This window comes from Oncorhynchus masou, chromosome 15 (assembly GCF_036934945.1).
Source record: "Oncorhynchus masou masou isolate Uvic2021 chromosome 15, UVic_Omas_1.1, whole genome shotgun sequence".
Classification (NCBI taxonomy): Eukaryota; Metazoa; Chordata; class Actinopteri; order Salmoniformes; family Salmonidae; genus Oncorhynchus; species Oncorhynchus masou.
In genome coordinates this window covers 53952022-53970689 of record NC_088226.1, presented here as the reverse complement: position 1 = coordinate 53970689, position 18668 = coordinate 53952022, and the positions used below count along the sequence as shown (strand labels likewise).

The following is an 18668-nucleotide window of genomic DNA, read 5'->3' as shown; positions in this document are numbered from 1 at the left end:
GTGATACTTTTCATCATTAGTTAGTCACTTTTTATGAGCATCTGATCTGTCTAGAAAGTGAATATTTACGGTACGTAAATAGATTGTATTGTATTTGAGCGCAGGTAAGGGGTAAGCTGAATGTTTGTATTCTAATTAGGCCTACCCTGACTGACTGAGGACACTGGTCGTTGATCCTTTTAGCCTTTTTAAAGGAAAAGGATGAACAGCTTGGGCAAAGCCTGACTGCACCCATTTGTTCACTGGAGTGGAAGGCAGAACACACACACAAACACACACTTGTGTTATAGAGAGTGCATGTCACTGCGCCCAGTGATCTTCTCTGTCACAAGTGTCTCTCTCTTTTTCTCTCGTAGTGAGCTGATCACCTGCCAGCTGTCTGTCTGTGCCTGTGCCAGGGCAGCAGCTCCACTGTGTTAATAGGAAGTTGGAGTGCAGGGCATTAGGGGTGTCCTAGGCTAGTCTATTTATAGATGGCCGTCTCCGTGCAGTAGGGCCATTATTAGAGTATTTCTGCTTCTATGTCTGGTCTCAGCACTGTCTCCGGCCTGCCTGGAGAAGAAAGCCCAGGGAAACTCTCCCATGATGTAAAGGGAAAGATCTGGCCTATCTCTCTCTGTCAGCTCTCCTTCGTGTGATCTGTCTGACTGGGCCAGAAGTTGTATTTCCAATCCCAGGCAGCACTACAGCACACTAGTATTTAGCTGCCGTACGCCTATTTGGGAACAGAGTCACTCAAAGTTGCTTGTTGATCCTGGTCTGTTCATTGGATAGTGAGTCTTTATCCCCACCCCTTGGGCCAAACGATTGGACGAGTTCAGGCAGCAGCCCCTCTGGCGTTTGCACTGGTGCGTTAAACACATCCTGACTTCCACTCCCCTCTCCTCCCCCGGCCACTGTGGCAGAGGGACCACCAGAGGCCTGCTACAATCTCATAGGCTGAGCTATAGATGGAACCACAGATTATGGTGCTTCAGCTTCCCCCACATTATAGAATAGAGGGAAGTGTTCCTCCAACTGGTGGCTACATTCATTCAAAAATGTACGTGAGGAATTGTGAAAGTCTTCTTCAAGCCACTTGCTTCTGCTGAGCCTTCTGTAAACCCTATGGTACAGATGGATACAGGCATGTAGTTGTTTTTACAATATGAATGTGGCAACATAAGGGTCAAGTCCTGGTCTTTGCAATGTCAGCTCTACATGGTGCTTAAAGCTGAAGAGCTTATCTAGTGTTAATTCTCTCTTGCCCTGGAAAGAACCCAAACACGAGAACAACATGTTCAGTTACACACACTAGCTGGTCTAGCCTGGCCACGCCCCAACTCCACCATTCACCACTGAGCATGGTGCGTCGGAAGTGAGACATCATCCACTTTTTATGTCGCTATCAATAATTGAACTGGATGACTGGTTGACTGAGCTCACAGTACGGATACGCCTGGATGGTCTTCTCTTTTGAAAGCAGTGTACGAGACCTGTCTCCTTATGAGATGATTAACATTTCACTGATATGAGTACGTGTGAATATTTAGTGAACCATCAAGGCTTTGCTTAAAATCATTGTGAGACTTTCGGTCAGATGGCCGTCTGCGTGTGTGTCCTTCTGCCATGCCTACTGCACTGGTATCTTGGGAGTGATAAATCAGTGCCATTTTGAGTGTGAGGTTGCAGTGATGTTCTGTGGTCCACCCTGTTCATCCAGTCCAGAGCAGTCTGGATATTTGATGTACTGCCTGCCTGGTGATGGATAACAACATGATCTAACACTGAGTCACACAGGCTCTCTGCAGGAGAGGCAGGCTGGCCGGACGATCACGTTTCAGCCTGGCTACATCTCCACAGCATCGCCCACTCGGCCTAATGGAATCAGCACCTCCTCTTCTCTCCCTGATGCATTCAGCATTCTAAATGTTTAATAGAGACTGCCTCCCTGTCGGGCTTGGCCTAAACTTTGACATTTCATTGTAGGGCAGCGTTTCCTAATTTTTTTTGCCTTAACACTACATAGTTGATTCAAATTATCAAAGTTTGATGATTAGTTGATTATTTAAATTAGCTGTGTAGTGCTAGTGCGAAAACCAAAACATGCACCCCCTGGGGTCCCAAGCACAGAGTTTGGGAAGCCCTGTTGTAGGGTGATGTTGTCTGCCACAGTGCTCAGACTGAGAGGGGCCCCTGTCTGAGACAATACACTGGTTTGTTCACGGCACGTTTCACTCGTGTTTGGAGAGAGTGGGTTATGAGCGGTGCACAGAATGGCACTGGGAGGCAGCAGAATAGACGTTGAAGCTTTGTGGTGTTATAACGGACAGGAGAGCAGACAATTACAGTGGGGCAAAAAAGTATTTAGTCAGCCACCAATTGTGCAAGTTCTCCCACTTAAAAAGATGAGAGGCCTGTAATTTTCTTCATAGGTACACTTCAACTATGACAGACAAAATGAGAAGAAACAAAATCCAGAAATCACATTGTAGGATTTTTTTATGAATTTATTTGCAAATTATGGTGGAAAATAAGTATTTGGCCAATAACAAAAGTTTATCTAAATACTTTGTTATATACCCTTTGTTGGCAATGACAGAGGTCAAACATTTTCTGTAAGTCTTCACAAGGTTTTCACACAGTGTTGCTGGTATTTTGTCCCATTCCTCCATGCAGATCTCCTCGAGAGCAGTGATGTTTTGGGAATGTTGCTGGGCAACACGGACTTTCAACTCTCTCCAAAGATTTTCTATGGGGTTGAGATCTGGAGACTGGCTAGGCCACTCCAGGACCTTGAAATGCTTCTTACGAAGCCACTCCTTCGTTGCCCGGGCGGTGTGTTTGGGATCATTGTCATGCTGAAAGACCCAACCACGTTTCATCTTCAATGCCCTTGCTGATGGAAGGAGGTTTTCACTCAAAATCTCACGATACATGGCCCCATTCATTCTTTCCTTTACACGGATCAGTCGTCCTTGTCCCTTTGCAGAAAAACAGCCTCAAAGCATGATGTTTCCACCCCCATGCTTCACAGTAGGTATGGTGTTCTTTGGATGCAACTCAGCATTCTTTGTCCTCCAAACACGACGAGTTGAGTTTTTACCAAAAAGTTATATTTTGGTTTCATCTGACCATATGGCATTCTCCCAATCATCCAATTTTTTATACATTTTTTATTTTAATTTTACCTTTATTTAACTAGGCAAGTCAGTTAAGAACAAATTCTTATTTTCAATGACGGCCTAGGAACAGTGGGTTAACTGCCTGTTCAAGGGCAGAACGACAGATTTGTACCTTGTCAGCTTGGGGGTTTGAACGTGCAAACTTCCGGTTACTAGTCCAACGCTCTAACCGCTAGGCTACCCTGCCGCCCCTGCCGAGAGTTTGCCCAAACTTCATATGGGCCTGGACATGTACTGGCTTAAGCAGGGGGACACGTCTGGCACTGCAGGATTTGAGTCCCTGGTGGCATATTGTGTTACTGATGGTAGGCTTTGTTACTTTGGTCCCAGCTCTCTGCAGGTCATTCACTAGGTCCCCCCGTGTGGTTCTGGGATTTTTGCTTCTTGTGATCATTTTGACCCCCGGGGGTGCGATCTTGCGCGGAGCCCCAGATCGAGGGAGATTATCAGTGGTCTTGTATGTCTTCCATTTCCTAATAATAGCTCCCACAGTTGATTTCTTCAAACCAAGCTGCTTACCTATTGCAGATTCAGTCTTCCCAGCCTGGTGCAGGTCTACAATTTTGTTTCTGGTGTCCTTTGACAACTATTTGGTCTTGGCGATAGTGGAGTTTGGAGTGTGACTGTTTGAGGTTGTGGACAGGTGTCTTTTATACTGATAACAAGTTCAAACAGGTGCCATGAATACAGGTAATGAGTGGAGGACAGAGGAGCCTCTTAAAGAAGAAGTTACAGGTCTGTGAGAGGCAAATCTTGCTTGTTTGTAGGTGACCAAATACTTATTTTCCACCATAATTTGCAAATAAATTCATAAAAAATCCTACAATGTGATTTTCTGGATTTTTTTCTTTCATTTTGTCTGTCATAGTTGAAGTGTACCTATGATGAAAATTACAGGCCTCTCATCTTTTTAAGTGGGAGAACTTGCATAATTGGTGGCTGACTAAATACTTTTTTGCCCCACTGTATATCTGTCATGAATCACAATAAAGAATGGCTTCTAGAAAACCACTCGTTCCTTGCATAAGTGCTTTTATAACAGGCATGATTGGCCTGGGTTATTTTCACACTGGAATAACACATCCACATGATTAGGTCTAGCTTTTGTAAAGAATAAAATCATTCTCTTTTCGAATGGTTTCTCTGAAATGGTCATTTTGTTCTAGGCCTATTCCATGTCAGGTAAATCTTTTCCTCAGCAGTTGTCCTTGCTGTGTTTAACATCTCTCTAGTTGGGAGACGGGTTGTTATAGAATAGGCACTTTCCTGTTGGTTCGTGCATTGGCAGGGCTGATTGCCCTCACTCCAGATGTGGGCGGGCTTTGATGAGTCAGCTTCCTGGTTGATCGCTTGTCGCTTCCGCCTTATCCATCATCGCCATTATTGCCAGGCAAATTCTGCTGTCTAAAGAGGCCCAGGACAGTTGTGTGGCTGTGTGAGATCTGCATTGCTTCTCTGTGGGAGTGACGTGAGGGGTGATCAGGTAAATTCTGCTCTAGTCACCCCCGTCCCCATCCCATCCCCCCCCACACTCACACACCCCAAAGGCCAGCCTGCAGTACTACTAAAGCTGCCATACCGCTCCTCTCTCTGGTGGGATCGGAGGCCGCCTCCCGGGAAATGAGCATGCAGTCACTTTGGCACAACTGCTGGCCAAGGAATGGAATGAAGGTCCCTGGTGTCGGGTACTGGTCTGGACTGGTGAGGCATAACCTGGAACTGTATGTGACCTTGGAGGCTGGACCAGAAGGCCATGGGGGTCATAATTGGCCATTACCCTTTGTTCTATACCGCATAGGGAACAGAGTCACTGTTCAACTAGAAGTCTCCTCTTCAGAAGGGCATTTTACTGTGATGATAAACTCCTAAATTCCTCCCAGGTCACACATGAGACCACATGACAGGGTGTGTTGGCAAAAAATGTTTTGCCAGCACTATGCATCATCAACATTGACAAGTTTGTTTTGTTTAGCCATCTTGTTGTTCTGATCGAAACTGCCTCCTGGGCTGTCATGGTTGCCATAGCGCCCGTGTTGACTTCCCACACACACACGTAGGCTGCTCTACAGTATACAGTGCATTCGGAAAGTATTCAGACCCCTTCCCTTTTTCCACATTTTGTTATGTTACAGTCTTATTCAAAAATGGATAAAAAAAAAATCCTCATCAATCTACACACAATACCCCATAAGGACAAAGCAAAAACAGGTTTTTAGACATTTTTGCAAATATATATTAACCCCCCCCCTCTCCTGAAATTGAGCTTGGGTGCATCTTGTTTCCATTGATCATCCTTGAGATGTTTCTACAACATGGAGTCCACGTGTGGTAAATTCAATTGATTGGACATTATTTGTAAAGGCACACACCCACGCCTGTCTCTATAAGGTCCCACAGTTGACAGTTCATGTCAGAGCAAAAACCAAGCCATGAGGTCTAAGGAATTGACTGTAGATCTCCGAGACAGGATTGTGTCAAAACATTTCTGCAGCATTGAAGGTCCCAAAGAACACAGTGGCCTCCATCATTCTTAAATGGAAGAAGTTTGGAACCACCAAGACTCTTCCTAGAGCTGGTCGCCTGGCCAAACTGAGTAATTGGAGGAGAAGGGCCACCAATAACCCGATGGTCACTCTGACAGAGCTCCGGAGGTCCTCTGTGGAGATGGGAGAACTTTCCAGAAAGACAACCATCTCTGCAGCACTCCACCAATCAGACCTTTATGGTAGAGTGGCCAGATGGAAGCCACTCCTCAGTAAAAAGGCACATGACAGCCAGCTTGGAGTTTGCTTAAAGGCACCTAAAGGACTTTCAGACCATGAGGAACAAGATTCTATGGTCTGATGAAACCAAGATTGAACTTTTTGGCCTGAATGCCAAGTGTCATGTCTCGATTAAACCTGGCACCATCCCTACGGTGAAGCATGGTGGTAGCAGCGTCATGCTTTGGGGATGTTTTTCAGCGGCAGGAACTGGGAGACTCGTCAGGATCGAGGAAAAAATGAATGGAGTAAAGTACAGAGAGTTCCTTGATGAAAACCTGCTCCAGAGCGCTCAGGACCTCAGACTGGTGTGAAGGTTCACCTTCCAACACCTCAACAACCCTAAGCACACAGCCAAGACAACGCAGGAGTGGCTTCGGGACATGTCTTTGAATGTCCTTGAATGGCGCAGCCAGAGCCCGGACTTGAACCCGATCAAACATCTCCATCCAACATGACAGATCTTGAGAGGATCTGCAATGAACAATGGGAGAAACCCCCCAAATACAGGTGTCAAGCTTGTAGCGTCATACCCAAGAAGACTCAAGGATGTAATCGCTTCGAAAGGTGCTGTAAAGGTCTGATTTACTTATGTAAATGTGATATTTCAGTTTTTTTTTTATACATTTGCAAAAATTTCTAGAAACGAGTATTTGCTTTGTCATTATGGAGTAATGAAAAAAGAACATTTAATCAATTTTAGAATAAGGCTGTAACATAATGTGGAAGAAGTCAAGGGGTCTGAATACTTTCCGAATGCACTGTATCAACATGCCTTTAGGCTTATTCATGTCAGCAAATCAGCCCCAATGCCTTCCTTTAACTACGACCTTTCATGCCATCCTCTGCCTCAAACTTCTTTAGCTGGGGCCTAATGCTTTTGAAATATCTGTTGCTCGTATGATACTAAAACAGATGGTTAGTAATGAAAGCCTTTTTTAAAACCTTTAGGATGCTAGCATGCTCCCTGTAGGTTGTGTGGTCCCATTCATATATAACATGTGTCCTTGCCTGTCTTTTTGTTGCAGAGGGTATTCCTCAGGTGTACTACTTTGGGCCATGTGGGAAGTACAATGCCATGGTGCTGGAGCTGCTGGGGCCCAGCCTGGAAGACCTGTTTGATCTCTGTGACCGCACCTTCTCCCTCAAGACCGTCCTCATGATAGCCATACAGCTGGTAAGAATGTAATAGTTGTTTACTTGAGTGTCCTACTGGTGCCCAACCCAGAGCTTATAAGACTACTTTCAGTGAATATTCACAGTATATCAGCCACATAATTAATAGTGAATGATGGGGTCACTACAATGTCAGACATCTCTATTCCTATCGCTGTGGCTCTCCAGAGGTTTACAGCATTTGGAAAAGTGTCTTGAAAGAGTTTTGAGATCCTGTCTTGTCTAAATGCTCTGTGTTCTGCCTCCCAGATAACGCGGATGGAATTTGTCCACACAAAAAGCTTGATATACAGAGACGTCAAGCCAGAGAACTTTTTGGTGGGGCGGCCGGGCAGCAAGAGGCAGCACACAATCCACATTATCGACTTCGGGCTGGCCAAAGAATACATCGACCCTGAGACCAAAAAACACATCCCGTACCGGGAGCACAAGAGCCTTACGGGAACGGCACGCTACATGAGCATCAACACACACCTGGGGAAAGGTGAGAAATTATAATGATCACACCTGCTGCTGTGTTATTGGAAATAAGCTGTTTTTTAAACCCTAAAGATATACCTTTTCTTTCCTAATCCTGTAAATTTGTCCTGGGCTGTTGATTTGTCAAGTTCTCCGTTATGTTCAGGAAGGGCCACATCCTAACTTGAGAACTGTACGCATATCTGTACATCATTACTTCCATGTGGATCTTGCATTCATCGATTGGATTTGAGATTTTCACATTAGGACTTAAGCCTAACGGTATCATACACTGCTCAAAAAAATAAAGGGAACACTAAAATAACACATCCTAGATCTGATTGAATTAAATATTTTTATCAAATACTTTTTTCTTTACATAGTTGAATGTGCTGACAACAAAATCACACAAATTATCAATGGAAATCAAATTTATCAACCCATGGAGGTCTGGATTTGGAGTCACACTCAAAATTAAAGTGGAAAACCACACTACAGGCTGATCCAACTTTGATGTAATGTCCTTAAAACAAGTCAAAATGAGGCTCAGTAGTGTGTGTGGCCTCCATGTGCCTGTATGACATCCCTACAACGCATGGGCATGCTCCTGATGAGGTGGCGGATGGTCTCCTGAGGGATCTCCTCCCAGACCTGGACTAAAGCATCCGCCAACTCCTGGACAGTCTGTGGTGCAACGTGGCGTTGGTGGATGGAGCTAGACATGATGTCCCAGATGTGCTCAATTGGATTCAGGTCTGGGGAACGGGCGGGCCAGTCCATAGCATCAATGCCTTCCTCTTGCAGGAACTGCTGACACACTCCAGCCACATGACACATGCACATTTGTGGCCTGCTGGAGGTCATTTTGCAGGGCTCTGGCAGTGCTCCTCCTGCTCCTCCTTGCACAAAGGTGGAGGTAGCGGTCCTGCTGCTGGGTTGTTGCCCTCCTACGGCCTCCTCACGTCTGTTGATGTACTGGCCTGTCTCCTGGTAGCACCTCCATGCTTTGGACACTACGCTGACAGACACAGCAAACCTTCTTGCCACAGCTCGCATTGATGTGCCATCCTGGATGAGCTGCACTACCTGAGCCACTTGTGTGGGTTGTAGACTCCGTCTCATGCTACCACTAGAGTGAAAGCACCGCCAGCATTCAAAAGTGACCAAAACATCAGCCAGGAAGCATAGGAACTGAGAAGTGGTCTGTAGTTATTACCTGCAGAACCATTCCTTTATTGGGGATGTCTTGCTAATTGCCTATAATTTCCACCTGTTGTCTATTCCATTTGCACAACAGCAGGTGAAATTTATTGTCAATCAGTGTTGCTTCCTAAGTGGACAGTTTGATTTCACAGAAGTGTGATTGACTTGGAGTTACATTGTGTTGTTTAAGTGTTCCCTTTATTTTTTTGAGCAGTGTATATAGTTGACAGGGTGGATAATTGACAGGTTATAGTTTTTCTTGTGTGTGTGCTGTTTCTGCGTGTGTCATTAATGAACTCTTCTTCTCCTCTCCTCCAGAGCAAAGCAGGCGGGATGACCTGGAGGCTCTGGGTCACATGTTCATGTACTTCCTGCGAGGCAGTCTTCCCTGGCAAGGCCTGAAGGTATGTAGTTTCATGATATCTACATGACTTCAGGCACATTCACCCTGCTGCTAAATAACCGATGTCATTGAAAACAGATGTTCCTCTATTTCTGTAAATCTACAAAATATAGGAATGTATTATTTTCACATGTTGATGCTGAGGTGGTGCTTGAGATGGGTATGAAGTTGAACATTTTTTTACATTTCCCTTTATGGAAGAGGAAAACATGCTTAGGAAAAATGCCATGTCAATAGTGCTTTTGTAACCATACACTGAAAGGATTTTCACTTCCTGAGATTTAAATGTCATCCTATTATAACATAAGTCACTTCCACATTTTCCCCTGTGAGGTCCTCTCCACCCAGGCGAGTGTCAGGAAGAGGACCTGCATGGCAGTATATACAGTGCCTTCAGAAACCTTTTCTTTTTCCAGATTTTGTTGTGTTACAAAGTGGGATTCAAATGGATTTAATTGTCCTTTTCTGTCAACGATCTACAAAAAATACTCTGTAGTGGAAGAAAAATTTGAACATTTGTAAAACATTTATGAAAAATAAAGCACTAATATATCTTTATTAGATGGGTATTATACCCCCTGAGTCAATACATGTTAGAATCACCTTTTGGCAGCGATTACAGCTGTGAATCTTTCTGGGTAAGTCTCTTTAGAGTTTTCCACGCATGGATTGTACAATATTTGCACATGCTTCTTTTTAGAATTCTTCAAGCTCTGTTAAGTTGTTGCTCGACAGCCATTTTCAAGTCTTGCCATAGATTTTCAAGGCGATTTTAAGTTTAAAAAGAATGTAACTAGGCCACTCGGGAACATTAAATGTAGTCTTGGTAAGCAACTCCAGTGTATTTTTGGCCTTGTGTTTTAGGTTATTGTCCTGCTGAAAGTTGAATTTGTCTCCCAGTGTCTGTTGGAAAGCAGATTAAGCTGGGTTTTCCTCTAATATTTTGTGTGTGGTTAGCTCTATTCTGTTTCTTTTTACCATAAACTCCCTAGTTCTTTCCGATGACAAGCATACCTATAACATGATGCAGCCACCACAATGCTTAAAAATATGAAGTGGTACTCAGTGATGTGTTGGATTTGACCCGAATATAATGCTTTGTATTCAGGACATAAAGTAAATTTCTTAGGAAAATGTTTTGCTGTTTTACTTTAGTGCTTTATTGCAAACGGGAGGCATGTTTTGCTGTTTTACTTTAGTGCTTTATTGCAAACGGGAGGCATGTTTTGCTGTTTTACTTTAGTGCTTTATTGCAAACGGGATTCATGTTTTGGAATATTTTATTCTGTACAGGCGTCTTTCTTTTGACTCTGTCAATTAGGTTAGTTTTGTGGAGTAACTATAATGTTGTTGATCCATCCTCAGTTTTCTCCTCTCACAGCCATCAAACACTGTAACTATTTTAAAGTCACCATTGGCCTCATAGTGAAATCCCAGAGCGGATTCCTTCCTCTCTTGATACACCATCTAAAGTGTAATTAATTTTATTTTACCTTTATTTTACTAGGAAAGTCAGTTAAGAACAAATTCTTATTTTCAATGACGGCCTAGGAACAGTAGGTTAACTGTTCCTAGGCAGAACGACAGATTTGTACCTTGTCAGCTCGGGCATTCGAACTTGCAACCTTTCGGTGCTCTAACCACTAGGCTACCCTGCCGTAGGACCCCAGAACTTCACCATGCTCAAAGGGTTCTTCAAGTTTCTTTTTTTTTCCCATCAGGCTGTAACACAACAAAATGTGGAAAAAGTCAAGGGGTGTGTACAGCTTCATATCCAACGCTCCTTATAGGACACATCACTACACTCTATACTCCCATGTAAACTGGTCATCTCTGTATACTTGACGCAAGACCCACTGGTTGAGGCTTATTTCTAAAACCCTCTTAGGCCTCACTCCCACCTATCTGAGATACCTACTGCAACCCTCTGTTAAAGGACCCCAAAGCACATACATCCCTGGGTTGCTCCTCTTTTAAGTTCACTGCAGCTAGCGACTGGAACGAGCTGCAAAAAACACTCAAACTGGACAGTTTTATCTCCATCTCTGCATTCAAAGACTCAATCATGGACACTCCTACTGACAGTTGTGGCTGCTCCGTGTAATATATTGTTGTCTCTACCTTCTTGCCCTTTGTGATGTCTGTGCCTAACAATGTTTGTGCTGCTTCCATGTTATGTTGCTACCGTGTTGCCATGTGTTGCTGCCATGCAGGTAGTGTTGTGGTGTCTCTCTTGTCATGATGTGTGTTTTGTCCTACATTTTTAATTTTAATCCCAGCCCCCGTCCCCGCAGGAGGCCTTTTGCCTCTTGGTAGGCAGTTATTATGAATAAGAATGTGTACTTAAGAGAGGATATGCATGTGGAGGCAAACTAAGACACCTTAAATATTCTACATGTGAACATTATGCCCATTCAGTCATGCTGCCTCCAGCTGTGTATTGCCCCAAATTTGGCTGTTATAATGTGCATTCTGCAAAGCTGTAGTTTTTCAACTCTACTGTGCTTTGTGGTAATTAAAGCTAAACACATGGGAGGATAATTGTTGCACTGTCTGTTGATTCCAGGCGGACACGTTGAAGGAGAGGTATCAGAAGATTGGAGATACCAAGCGAGCTACCCCAATTGAAGTGCTTTGTGAAAGCTTCCCTGGTCAGTACTGCCATTTTGGTTCGATTGGTTTTAATTGGAATCTTCAGAACTCTTCAGGCCTAGATCTTGTTCAGTTTATGCAAATGAAATGATTGTGTGCCTTTGTCCTTTGCTGCAGAAGAGATGGCCACATATCTGCGTTACGTGAGGAGGCTGGACTTCTTTGAGAAACCTGATTATGACTACTTACGGAAACTCTTCACGGAATTGTTTGACAGGAACGGCTACGTCTTTGATTATGAATACGACTGGGTCGGCAAGCCACTTGTGAGTCTCCATCACTTGCTTTTTCTTCCTATTCAACGTTTTGAGTGGAGCACTTGACCCCTTTATCTGCACACTTTCATTAGTCTTTTTCTGTAAATAATCACAAATGGATCAAAATTGAGATTTCCCTCACTTCTCAGTGATTCAAGGGCCTTTTTTATTATATAATGTATAAGTATCTTCAGCTTGTGGTGAGTGTAAAGTATTCTCAGCCACTATTTTGATGTCCTCGGCAAAATGCTGTCATTTTGTCCCCCCACCATAGCCTACACCGGTAGGCCCCATCCCCAGTGACACGCCCGCTCAGCCCAGCAGAGACAAAGCACAGCAGCAGACCAAAAACCAGGTGAGCTCGCCGCCGCCACCCGCCACATCCACCCACCTCGTCAATCGAGTTCCCCGTGTCTCAGAGGCAGCCGCCAAGCCTCCTATCTTAATCTCCGCTTCCTCAACAATATGGCCTCTTTTTTTTCTTTTTTTCTTTCTTTCAATGTCACCTTTGTCCAATCCAACCTCTTCAATTTACTCTTTACTCTGTTGTGGCGATTGAGCAAGAAAGATGGGGAACTGATGAACTTATTATAATTGTTATTAAATGGAGTAGCAACATCTTTGAAAGTTGGAACTGTTTTAGCATTGGACGGTTGTGTCTTCAGCCTGCCTCCCGAAGAACTAGTTATTTCATGCATGAGTTGAAAATGCATTGCTCACATCAGCAATGACAAAGCAGTTTGCATAGTGTGTGGCAAAATTGCTTTCTTTTCCTTGTTCTATCAGCATGCTATTTCAGCCTTGGTCCTACCACACTGTCACCAACATGACACATTGTTTACATTTTTGCCAATTCACGATGATTAATTGAACTTTATTAGTCATAATCTTTTCCTCTAAGGTTTTCTGATTGCTGTGGACTTCTGGTCTTTATTTATGGCTCTCCAGAACAATGTCATGAGTAGGACATATCATCATTTATGAGCATAAACATGCAACACGTTGCATAGCACAAACAGTTAGATTTTTGTTGTTGTTGCAGAAACCAGGAATAGAATCAGATCAAATATTAGCTAATTTAGTCAGATCAATAGAAAAAATAATGTTGGAATAGAAGTCAAGATGCTTTGTTTTTTTCCGATCAAGGCTGTTTTTACTCTTGTATCAGTCAGTTGGCTCTGCTTTATGTTTTGCTCTATTTTCCTTCTGTTAACATAGTTTTAACAAGCCTGCCTTCTGTATTTATTTCCATTTGTTTCTTTGTTTTTGTTCATTCACTTCCCCATCCCACTCTCCCACCACCACCACCACATTACCTCCCACCTCTTGACTCCCGCCCCCCATACACCCTGCCCCCTGTCAGTTGCCTGAGGCCAAAGGAGATGAGGCTCAGCGTCAGCTGTCTCCAATGACCAATACGGAGACACTGGGGTCACATCTTGTGGCCGAAAGGCTGGGGGGCTCTGTCCAGGTACTGCTTGCTGCGCATGGTGCTGCATGGCTGTGTCTGTCCACTCCAGATTTCTCTGTCTGTTTCGCTGTCTGTCTGTTTCGCTGTCTGTCTGTTTCGCTGTCTGTCTGTTTCGCTGTCTGTCTGTTTCGCTGTCTGTCTGTTTCGCTGTCTGTCTGTTTTCGCTGTCTGTCTGTTTTCGCTGTCTGTCTGTTTTCGCTGTCTGTCTGTTTTCGCTGTCTGTCTGTTTTCGCTGTCTGTGTCGCTGTCTGTCTGTGTCGCTGTCTGTCTGTGTCGCTGTCTGTCTGTGTCGCTGTCTGTCTGTGTCGCTGTCTGTCTGTGTCGCTGTCTGTCTGTGTCGCTGTCTGTGTCGCTGTCTGTGTCGCAGTATTTCTGTCTGTCTGTGTTGCTGTCTTTCTGTCTCCTTCTCTGTCTGCCTGCTCAGCTTCACTCATCCAGGCTGATAACAGGGGAGGGAAGCACAGGCGGGAACCCTGCGGCCGTTGAAGCCATTATCAGGACAGGAACCCCCCTCCCCTCTCCCTGGAAAAGGGTGTGATATAGGATCTGATTGAGCATGCACTGTCTCAGAACGGACTCGACCTTTTAAAGGGATGAAGGGGCAACAGCATCTCAGGAGATGCCTGTTAGCTACACCCTTCACATGAAAACATGACAATTCGGAAGTGGATATTTCACATCTAGAGTCCTTTATGGCGCAATTATGACTCTCTTAATGTGATGTACAGTCTGCCGTCTCAGATGAGTTTTGAAGATGCGTTTTGAAGATAATTTTTTAGAGCAAATGTGCCATCTAGGGTTTTGGAAGGGAATTGCATCCTTTGAAATAATGACCTCTTTTTTTACCAACTAATAGATCCATTTTAAGTTTAAATGTCACGTGCACAAGTACAGGGAAATGCCTTTCTTGACAGCTCTTTTACAATGTAATGTCGTCAAAGGTAAGAGTCATAAGCTAATGCTCAATCTCTCACTTCATATGAAGGATAAATGACAGATAATTAGTCATGCACAGACATCCTGTCTGAATTCCTTGTCTTCACCTGTACAGGTGATGAGCTCGACGAATGGAGAGCTGAACACTGACGACCCGACGGCGGGACACTCCAATGCTCCCATCACTGCTCCCACTGAGGTGGAGGTGGCTGATGATACAAAGTAAGACAGCTGTCTGCCCCTGGCGTTGACTGCAGTGGCTCACCATGCTCTGCTCGGTCTCACTACCTCTGGCAGTCGTTGCCAGTAACACACTGTCAAAAGATATCTGAACCCAGTCTTTCAAAATACTGTTGCAACAAAACATTTAACAGGTTCCACATGTTTAAGGCCTCTAATGTTCAGTTTAGCCTCTTTTTTTTGTTGCTTTAAAACATTGCATTTTTTGATATGCAACATTAATTTCCTTTTGAAACTAAATGAGTGTGTGTCCTTGCTTGCAGGTGCTGCTGTTTCTTCAAAATGAGAAAGAGGAAAACTCTCCAGCGGCACAAGTGAAGAGAAGACCTCGGCGGGAACTTGAAACATTCTGCTCACTTTCAAGTTTTAAATGGAAGCAACCACACCGATCACCCATCCTATCTCCCTTTCCCAATCTCTCTCTCTCCCTCGCTCTCTCTCTTTCTCCCTCTCTCTCTCTCTCTCTCTCTCTCTCCCTCTCTCTCCCTCTCGCTCTTCTCCATCTTTCTCAGCGCTCTTCTGCTACAGGCGTGTAAAGCAATGCTGTTGTCCTACAGACTTTGTGGGCTTCACAACAGACACTGGCTTCCAAAAGAAAAAAACCGTTAAAGTACCTGCATAATAAAGAGAGAACGTTTAAAAGCTGTAACAAAGAAACGCGAATATCGTGGCGTGAATAGAAAGAATGGATACTGTTTGAAACAGTTGTTGTATTCTAGATTCCATACATAGCATTTACTGTTCAACAGCCACTGATCTGAGGGAAATGTCAATGAGTCGAGGGAAAGAAGTCTGTTCCATAGAAATAGTCCTTTATTTGTGGGATCAAGGTAAGAAGCAAGACTGAACTATACTAATGATAACTCTGGAATCACTGAGCGCAACAGGAAACACTTCATCTAAATCAGAATTGGAGGATGTTTATGCTGTTGAGTTTTTTTATTTAATCCTCCGTTGTTTTCAAAGTCAACTCCCTGGGTTGAAAACAAATGTTTGTTTTAGTGTACTGGAATTCATTTTGTATTCTTTTTTCTTCTCTGGCTTTCATGTCTGTCAATGTGGACTTTGTAGCACAGTCACTGGCCTCAGGTACTGTGGAAGATGGAGAGAACTGATATTAAGCTCTCTTCTTCTTGTTGCACTTTTGGAAACAAAAAGAAAGTACAATGGAATTCTAGGTTTGAAATGAACAAACAGGAAAACAACTGAAGACTTATCTAGGAAGAGTCCTATACAAGGCTAACACTGACTGTACAAACCATTAAGAACACCTCCCCAATATTGAGTTGTGCCTCCCCCCCTCCTTTTGCCATCAGAACAGCCACAATTCATCGGGGCATGGACTCTACAAGGTGTTGAAAGCGTTGCACAGGGATACTGGCCCATGTTGACTCCAATGCTTCCCACAGTTGTGTCAACTTGGCTGGATGTCCTTTGGGTGGCGGACCATTCTTGATACATACGGGAAACTGTTGAGCGTGAAAAACCCAGCAGTGTTGCTGTTTTTGCCACCAACTGGTGCGCCTGCCACCTACAATACCCTGTTCAAAGGCATTTCAATATTTTGTCTTACCTATTCACCCTGGCACACACACACACAATCCATGTCTCAATTTTCTCAAGGCTTAAAAATCCTTCTTTAACCTGTCTCCTCCCTTTCATTTGAAGTGGATTTAACAAGTGACATTAATAAGGGATAATAGCATTCACCTGGTAAGTTTGTCATGGAAAGAGCAGGTGTACATAATGTTTTGTACACTCAGTGCATATCTGAGTAAGGGCTGAAATGTCAATTTACATGAAACAAGATATCTTTCAGTTTTATTTCTACATCAGAATAATTTACCAGGAAATCATAGTTTGTGCCTTTCCAAGTAAAATGTTTAAAGCTCAAGTAAGTGTCCTGCAATGACATTTTATCTGAACTGTTCCACATGTTGCTCATTAACTGTGTGTGCGGGCGTGCGTGTATCTCTCTGAAAGCATCGTCTTTCAGACATGTCCTACTGTCTCACAACCACCGTGTCCATCTCCTCTGCTAGGACAATCAAAAGATCTTTACAGTTTAATTCTCTAGGTGCACTCGACAACAAAAAAATAGGAAATATTTGAAAGCTTGTGCGTTGTGAGCTAAGCAATTCTAGTCATTGGTGGTGGCTGATCAAAGTTAGGGCCAGCATGCAAATACATCAAGTTTATGTTTAAAGATGAAAATGAAGCGATTTTCCCATCAATTGACTGAAGTTGCCACAAGACTTGAATTGGATACAAAACTGTTTTTCTTTTGAAGTTCCTCGCTGCAGTAGTTTTGAATCTGCTTGAACGTTGTAATGGTCTATGATTTTCATGGCTTAACATGAGATGTGTGTTCGACCACAGCAACATGCTCCGTCGTCTCAAGTCATATATATATATATATATATATCTATATATATATACACACACACAATAGGTACAGCGGTCCCAAATAGTTTATTTTATTTTAAATTAAAGATGGCTGCAGTGTGTGGTCTCAAACATTAGTTCACAAGCGAAGCCCCCAAACCCCCTTGATTGTAATACTGTAAATATCCCCTTCTACGAAAGACATCGCTATGCCCTTTAAAATAGCATTCCATATGCTTGTGTCATCATTGTGCTTATGAGTCAATGCCATGTGACCCAGAATGTATTGTTGTCATGAGGTCAGTCATACATGTTCTGTTTTTTTCTGTTTTTTTTCCTGTAGATGTTAACATGAGGGCATTGGGGTAGTAGGGTTGCTAAAAAAATGGAAATATCAATAGCAGCTATGTACATTTTTATAAACGTCTCAAACTAAGAAGAGCAGGGGAAACATATTGGGCTAAAAATGTGATGGAGTTAAATGAAGGAAATAAGTAGTCTCTTGTAAATAGCAATACAGATGAGTTTTACATTGGGGGTTTAACATGTAGTGGAACTGTTTCCAGTTTGGTTGTTTTCCCATAACTTTAAAATCAGAAATCTATATAATTCCCACTATTTGCTGTCTGCCACCATGCTGGTAGAACTCTTTTCCAATTCCTTTCCTCCCAGTTGAACCCCTGGCTATACTGTGAGTGCTCTGGTGATACAATATTCAAGTGATACAGTATTCAATGCAACAGAATGGATATGAATTTCACCAATACAAAAAGCTTTATACTTATGGTCATTCTGATTCTTAACAGGGCAAATCTCCATTATGATTGTGCGGTGTGAGCTCTGGTGCAGTATTTGTCACTATGCTTTACTCAAATTATGCTAAACTTTTTCAATATGAAAATATCACTGATTGTAATCGCGATGCTGTTGATCAACCTGTATGGTATTGGTCATGTCTTGTTTGGAGTTCGAACTAACCTCCGTTCTTGATGTGTTATGTGAGCGAAGTGAGATGGGGAAGTGAAACATACTGTAGAAGGCTTAGCCTGTTCAACTGCCGTTAGTATTTGGCTAGAACTGGACTACATATACCTAACTCACCATGTGGGTAATAAAAGAGAAAAAAGCCCTTTTGGTAACACACATTTACCACCCACACAAGCAGCCTGGTCTCATAGACTAGATGAAACATAGTAAACGTAAAACCAGGACACTCAAATTAGTATGGTAGGGTTACATAAGACAGATTACTTTAGACAAAAACAAACATACTACTTTTTAGCTACTTTGCAACTACTTAGCATGTTAGCTAACCTTGTAATTCGTTACATACCCTGCCTACATGGCCAAAAGTGGTTTTGGCTTTTTCAGCCACAACTGTTGGTGACAGGTGTAAAAATATCAAGCACACAGCCATGCAATCTCTATAGGAAAACATTGACCGTACGGAAGAGCTCAGAGACTTTCAACTTGGCACTGTCATAGGATGCCACCTTTCCAACAAGTCAGTTTGTAAAATTTCTTCCCTGCTAGAGCTGCCCAGGTCAAATTTAAGTGCTG

At 43.3% G+C, this 18668-nt stretch overlaps 1 protein-coding gene across 6 annotated transcripts in view; it reads left to right on the top strand.

The window, feature by feature from the left end:
* LOC135556452 (casein kinase I-like) overlaps nt 1–17893 on the top strand; it is a 44228-nt gene extending 26335 nt beyond the window's left edge. For 3 of the 6 annotated variants that reach the window (XM_064989672.1, XM_064989671.1, XM_064989676.1), the window contains 9 exons: nt 6955–7103; nt 7352–7586; nt 9083–9168; nt 11734–11818; nt 11937–12085; nt 12351–12431; nt 13440–13547; nt 14599–14705; nt 14987–17893. In XM_064989672.1, the coding sequence (XP_064845744.1) occupies nt 6955–7103; nt 7352–7586; nt 9083–9168; nt 11734–11818; nt 11937–12085; nt 12351–12431; nt 13440–13547; nt 14599–14705; nt 14987–15041 (1055 nt within the window). In that variant the 3' untranslated portion in view covers nt 15042–17893. The remainder of the gene's footprint in view (nt 1–6954; nt 7104–7351; nt 7587–9082; nt 9169–11733; nt 11819–11936; nt 12086–12350; nt 12432–13439; nt 13548–14598; nt 14706–14986) is intronic. The other 3 variants (XM_064989673.1, XM_064989675.1, XM_064989674.1) reach the window with 3 other exon arrangements.
* Nucleotides 17894–18668: the final 775 nt, after the last annotated feature.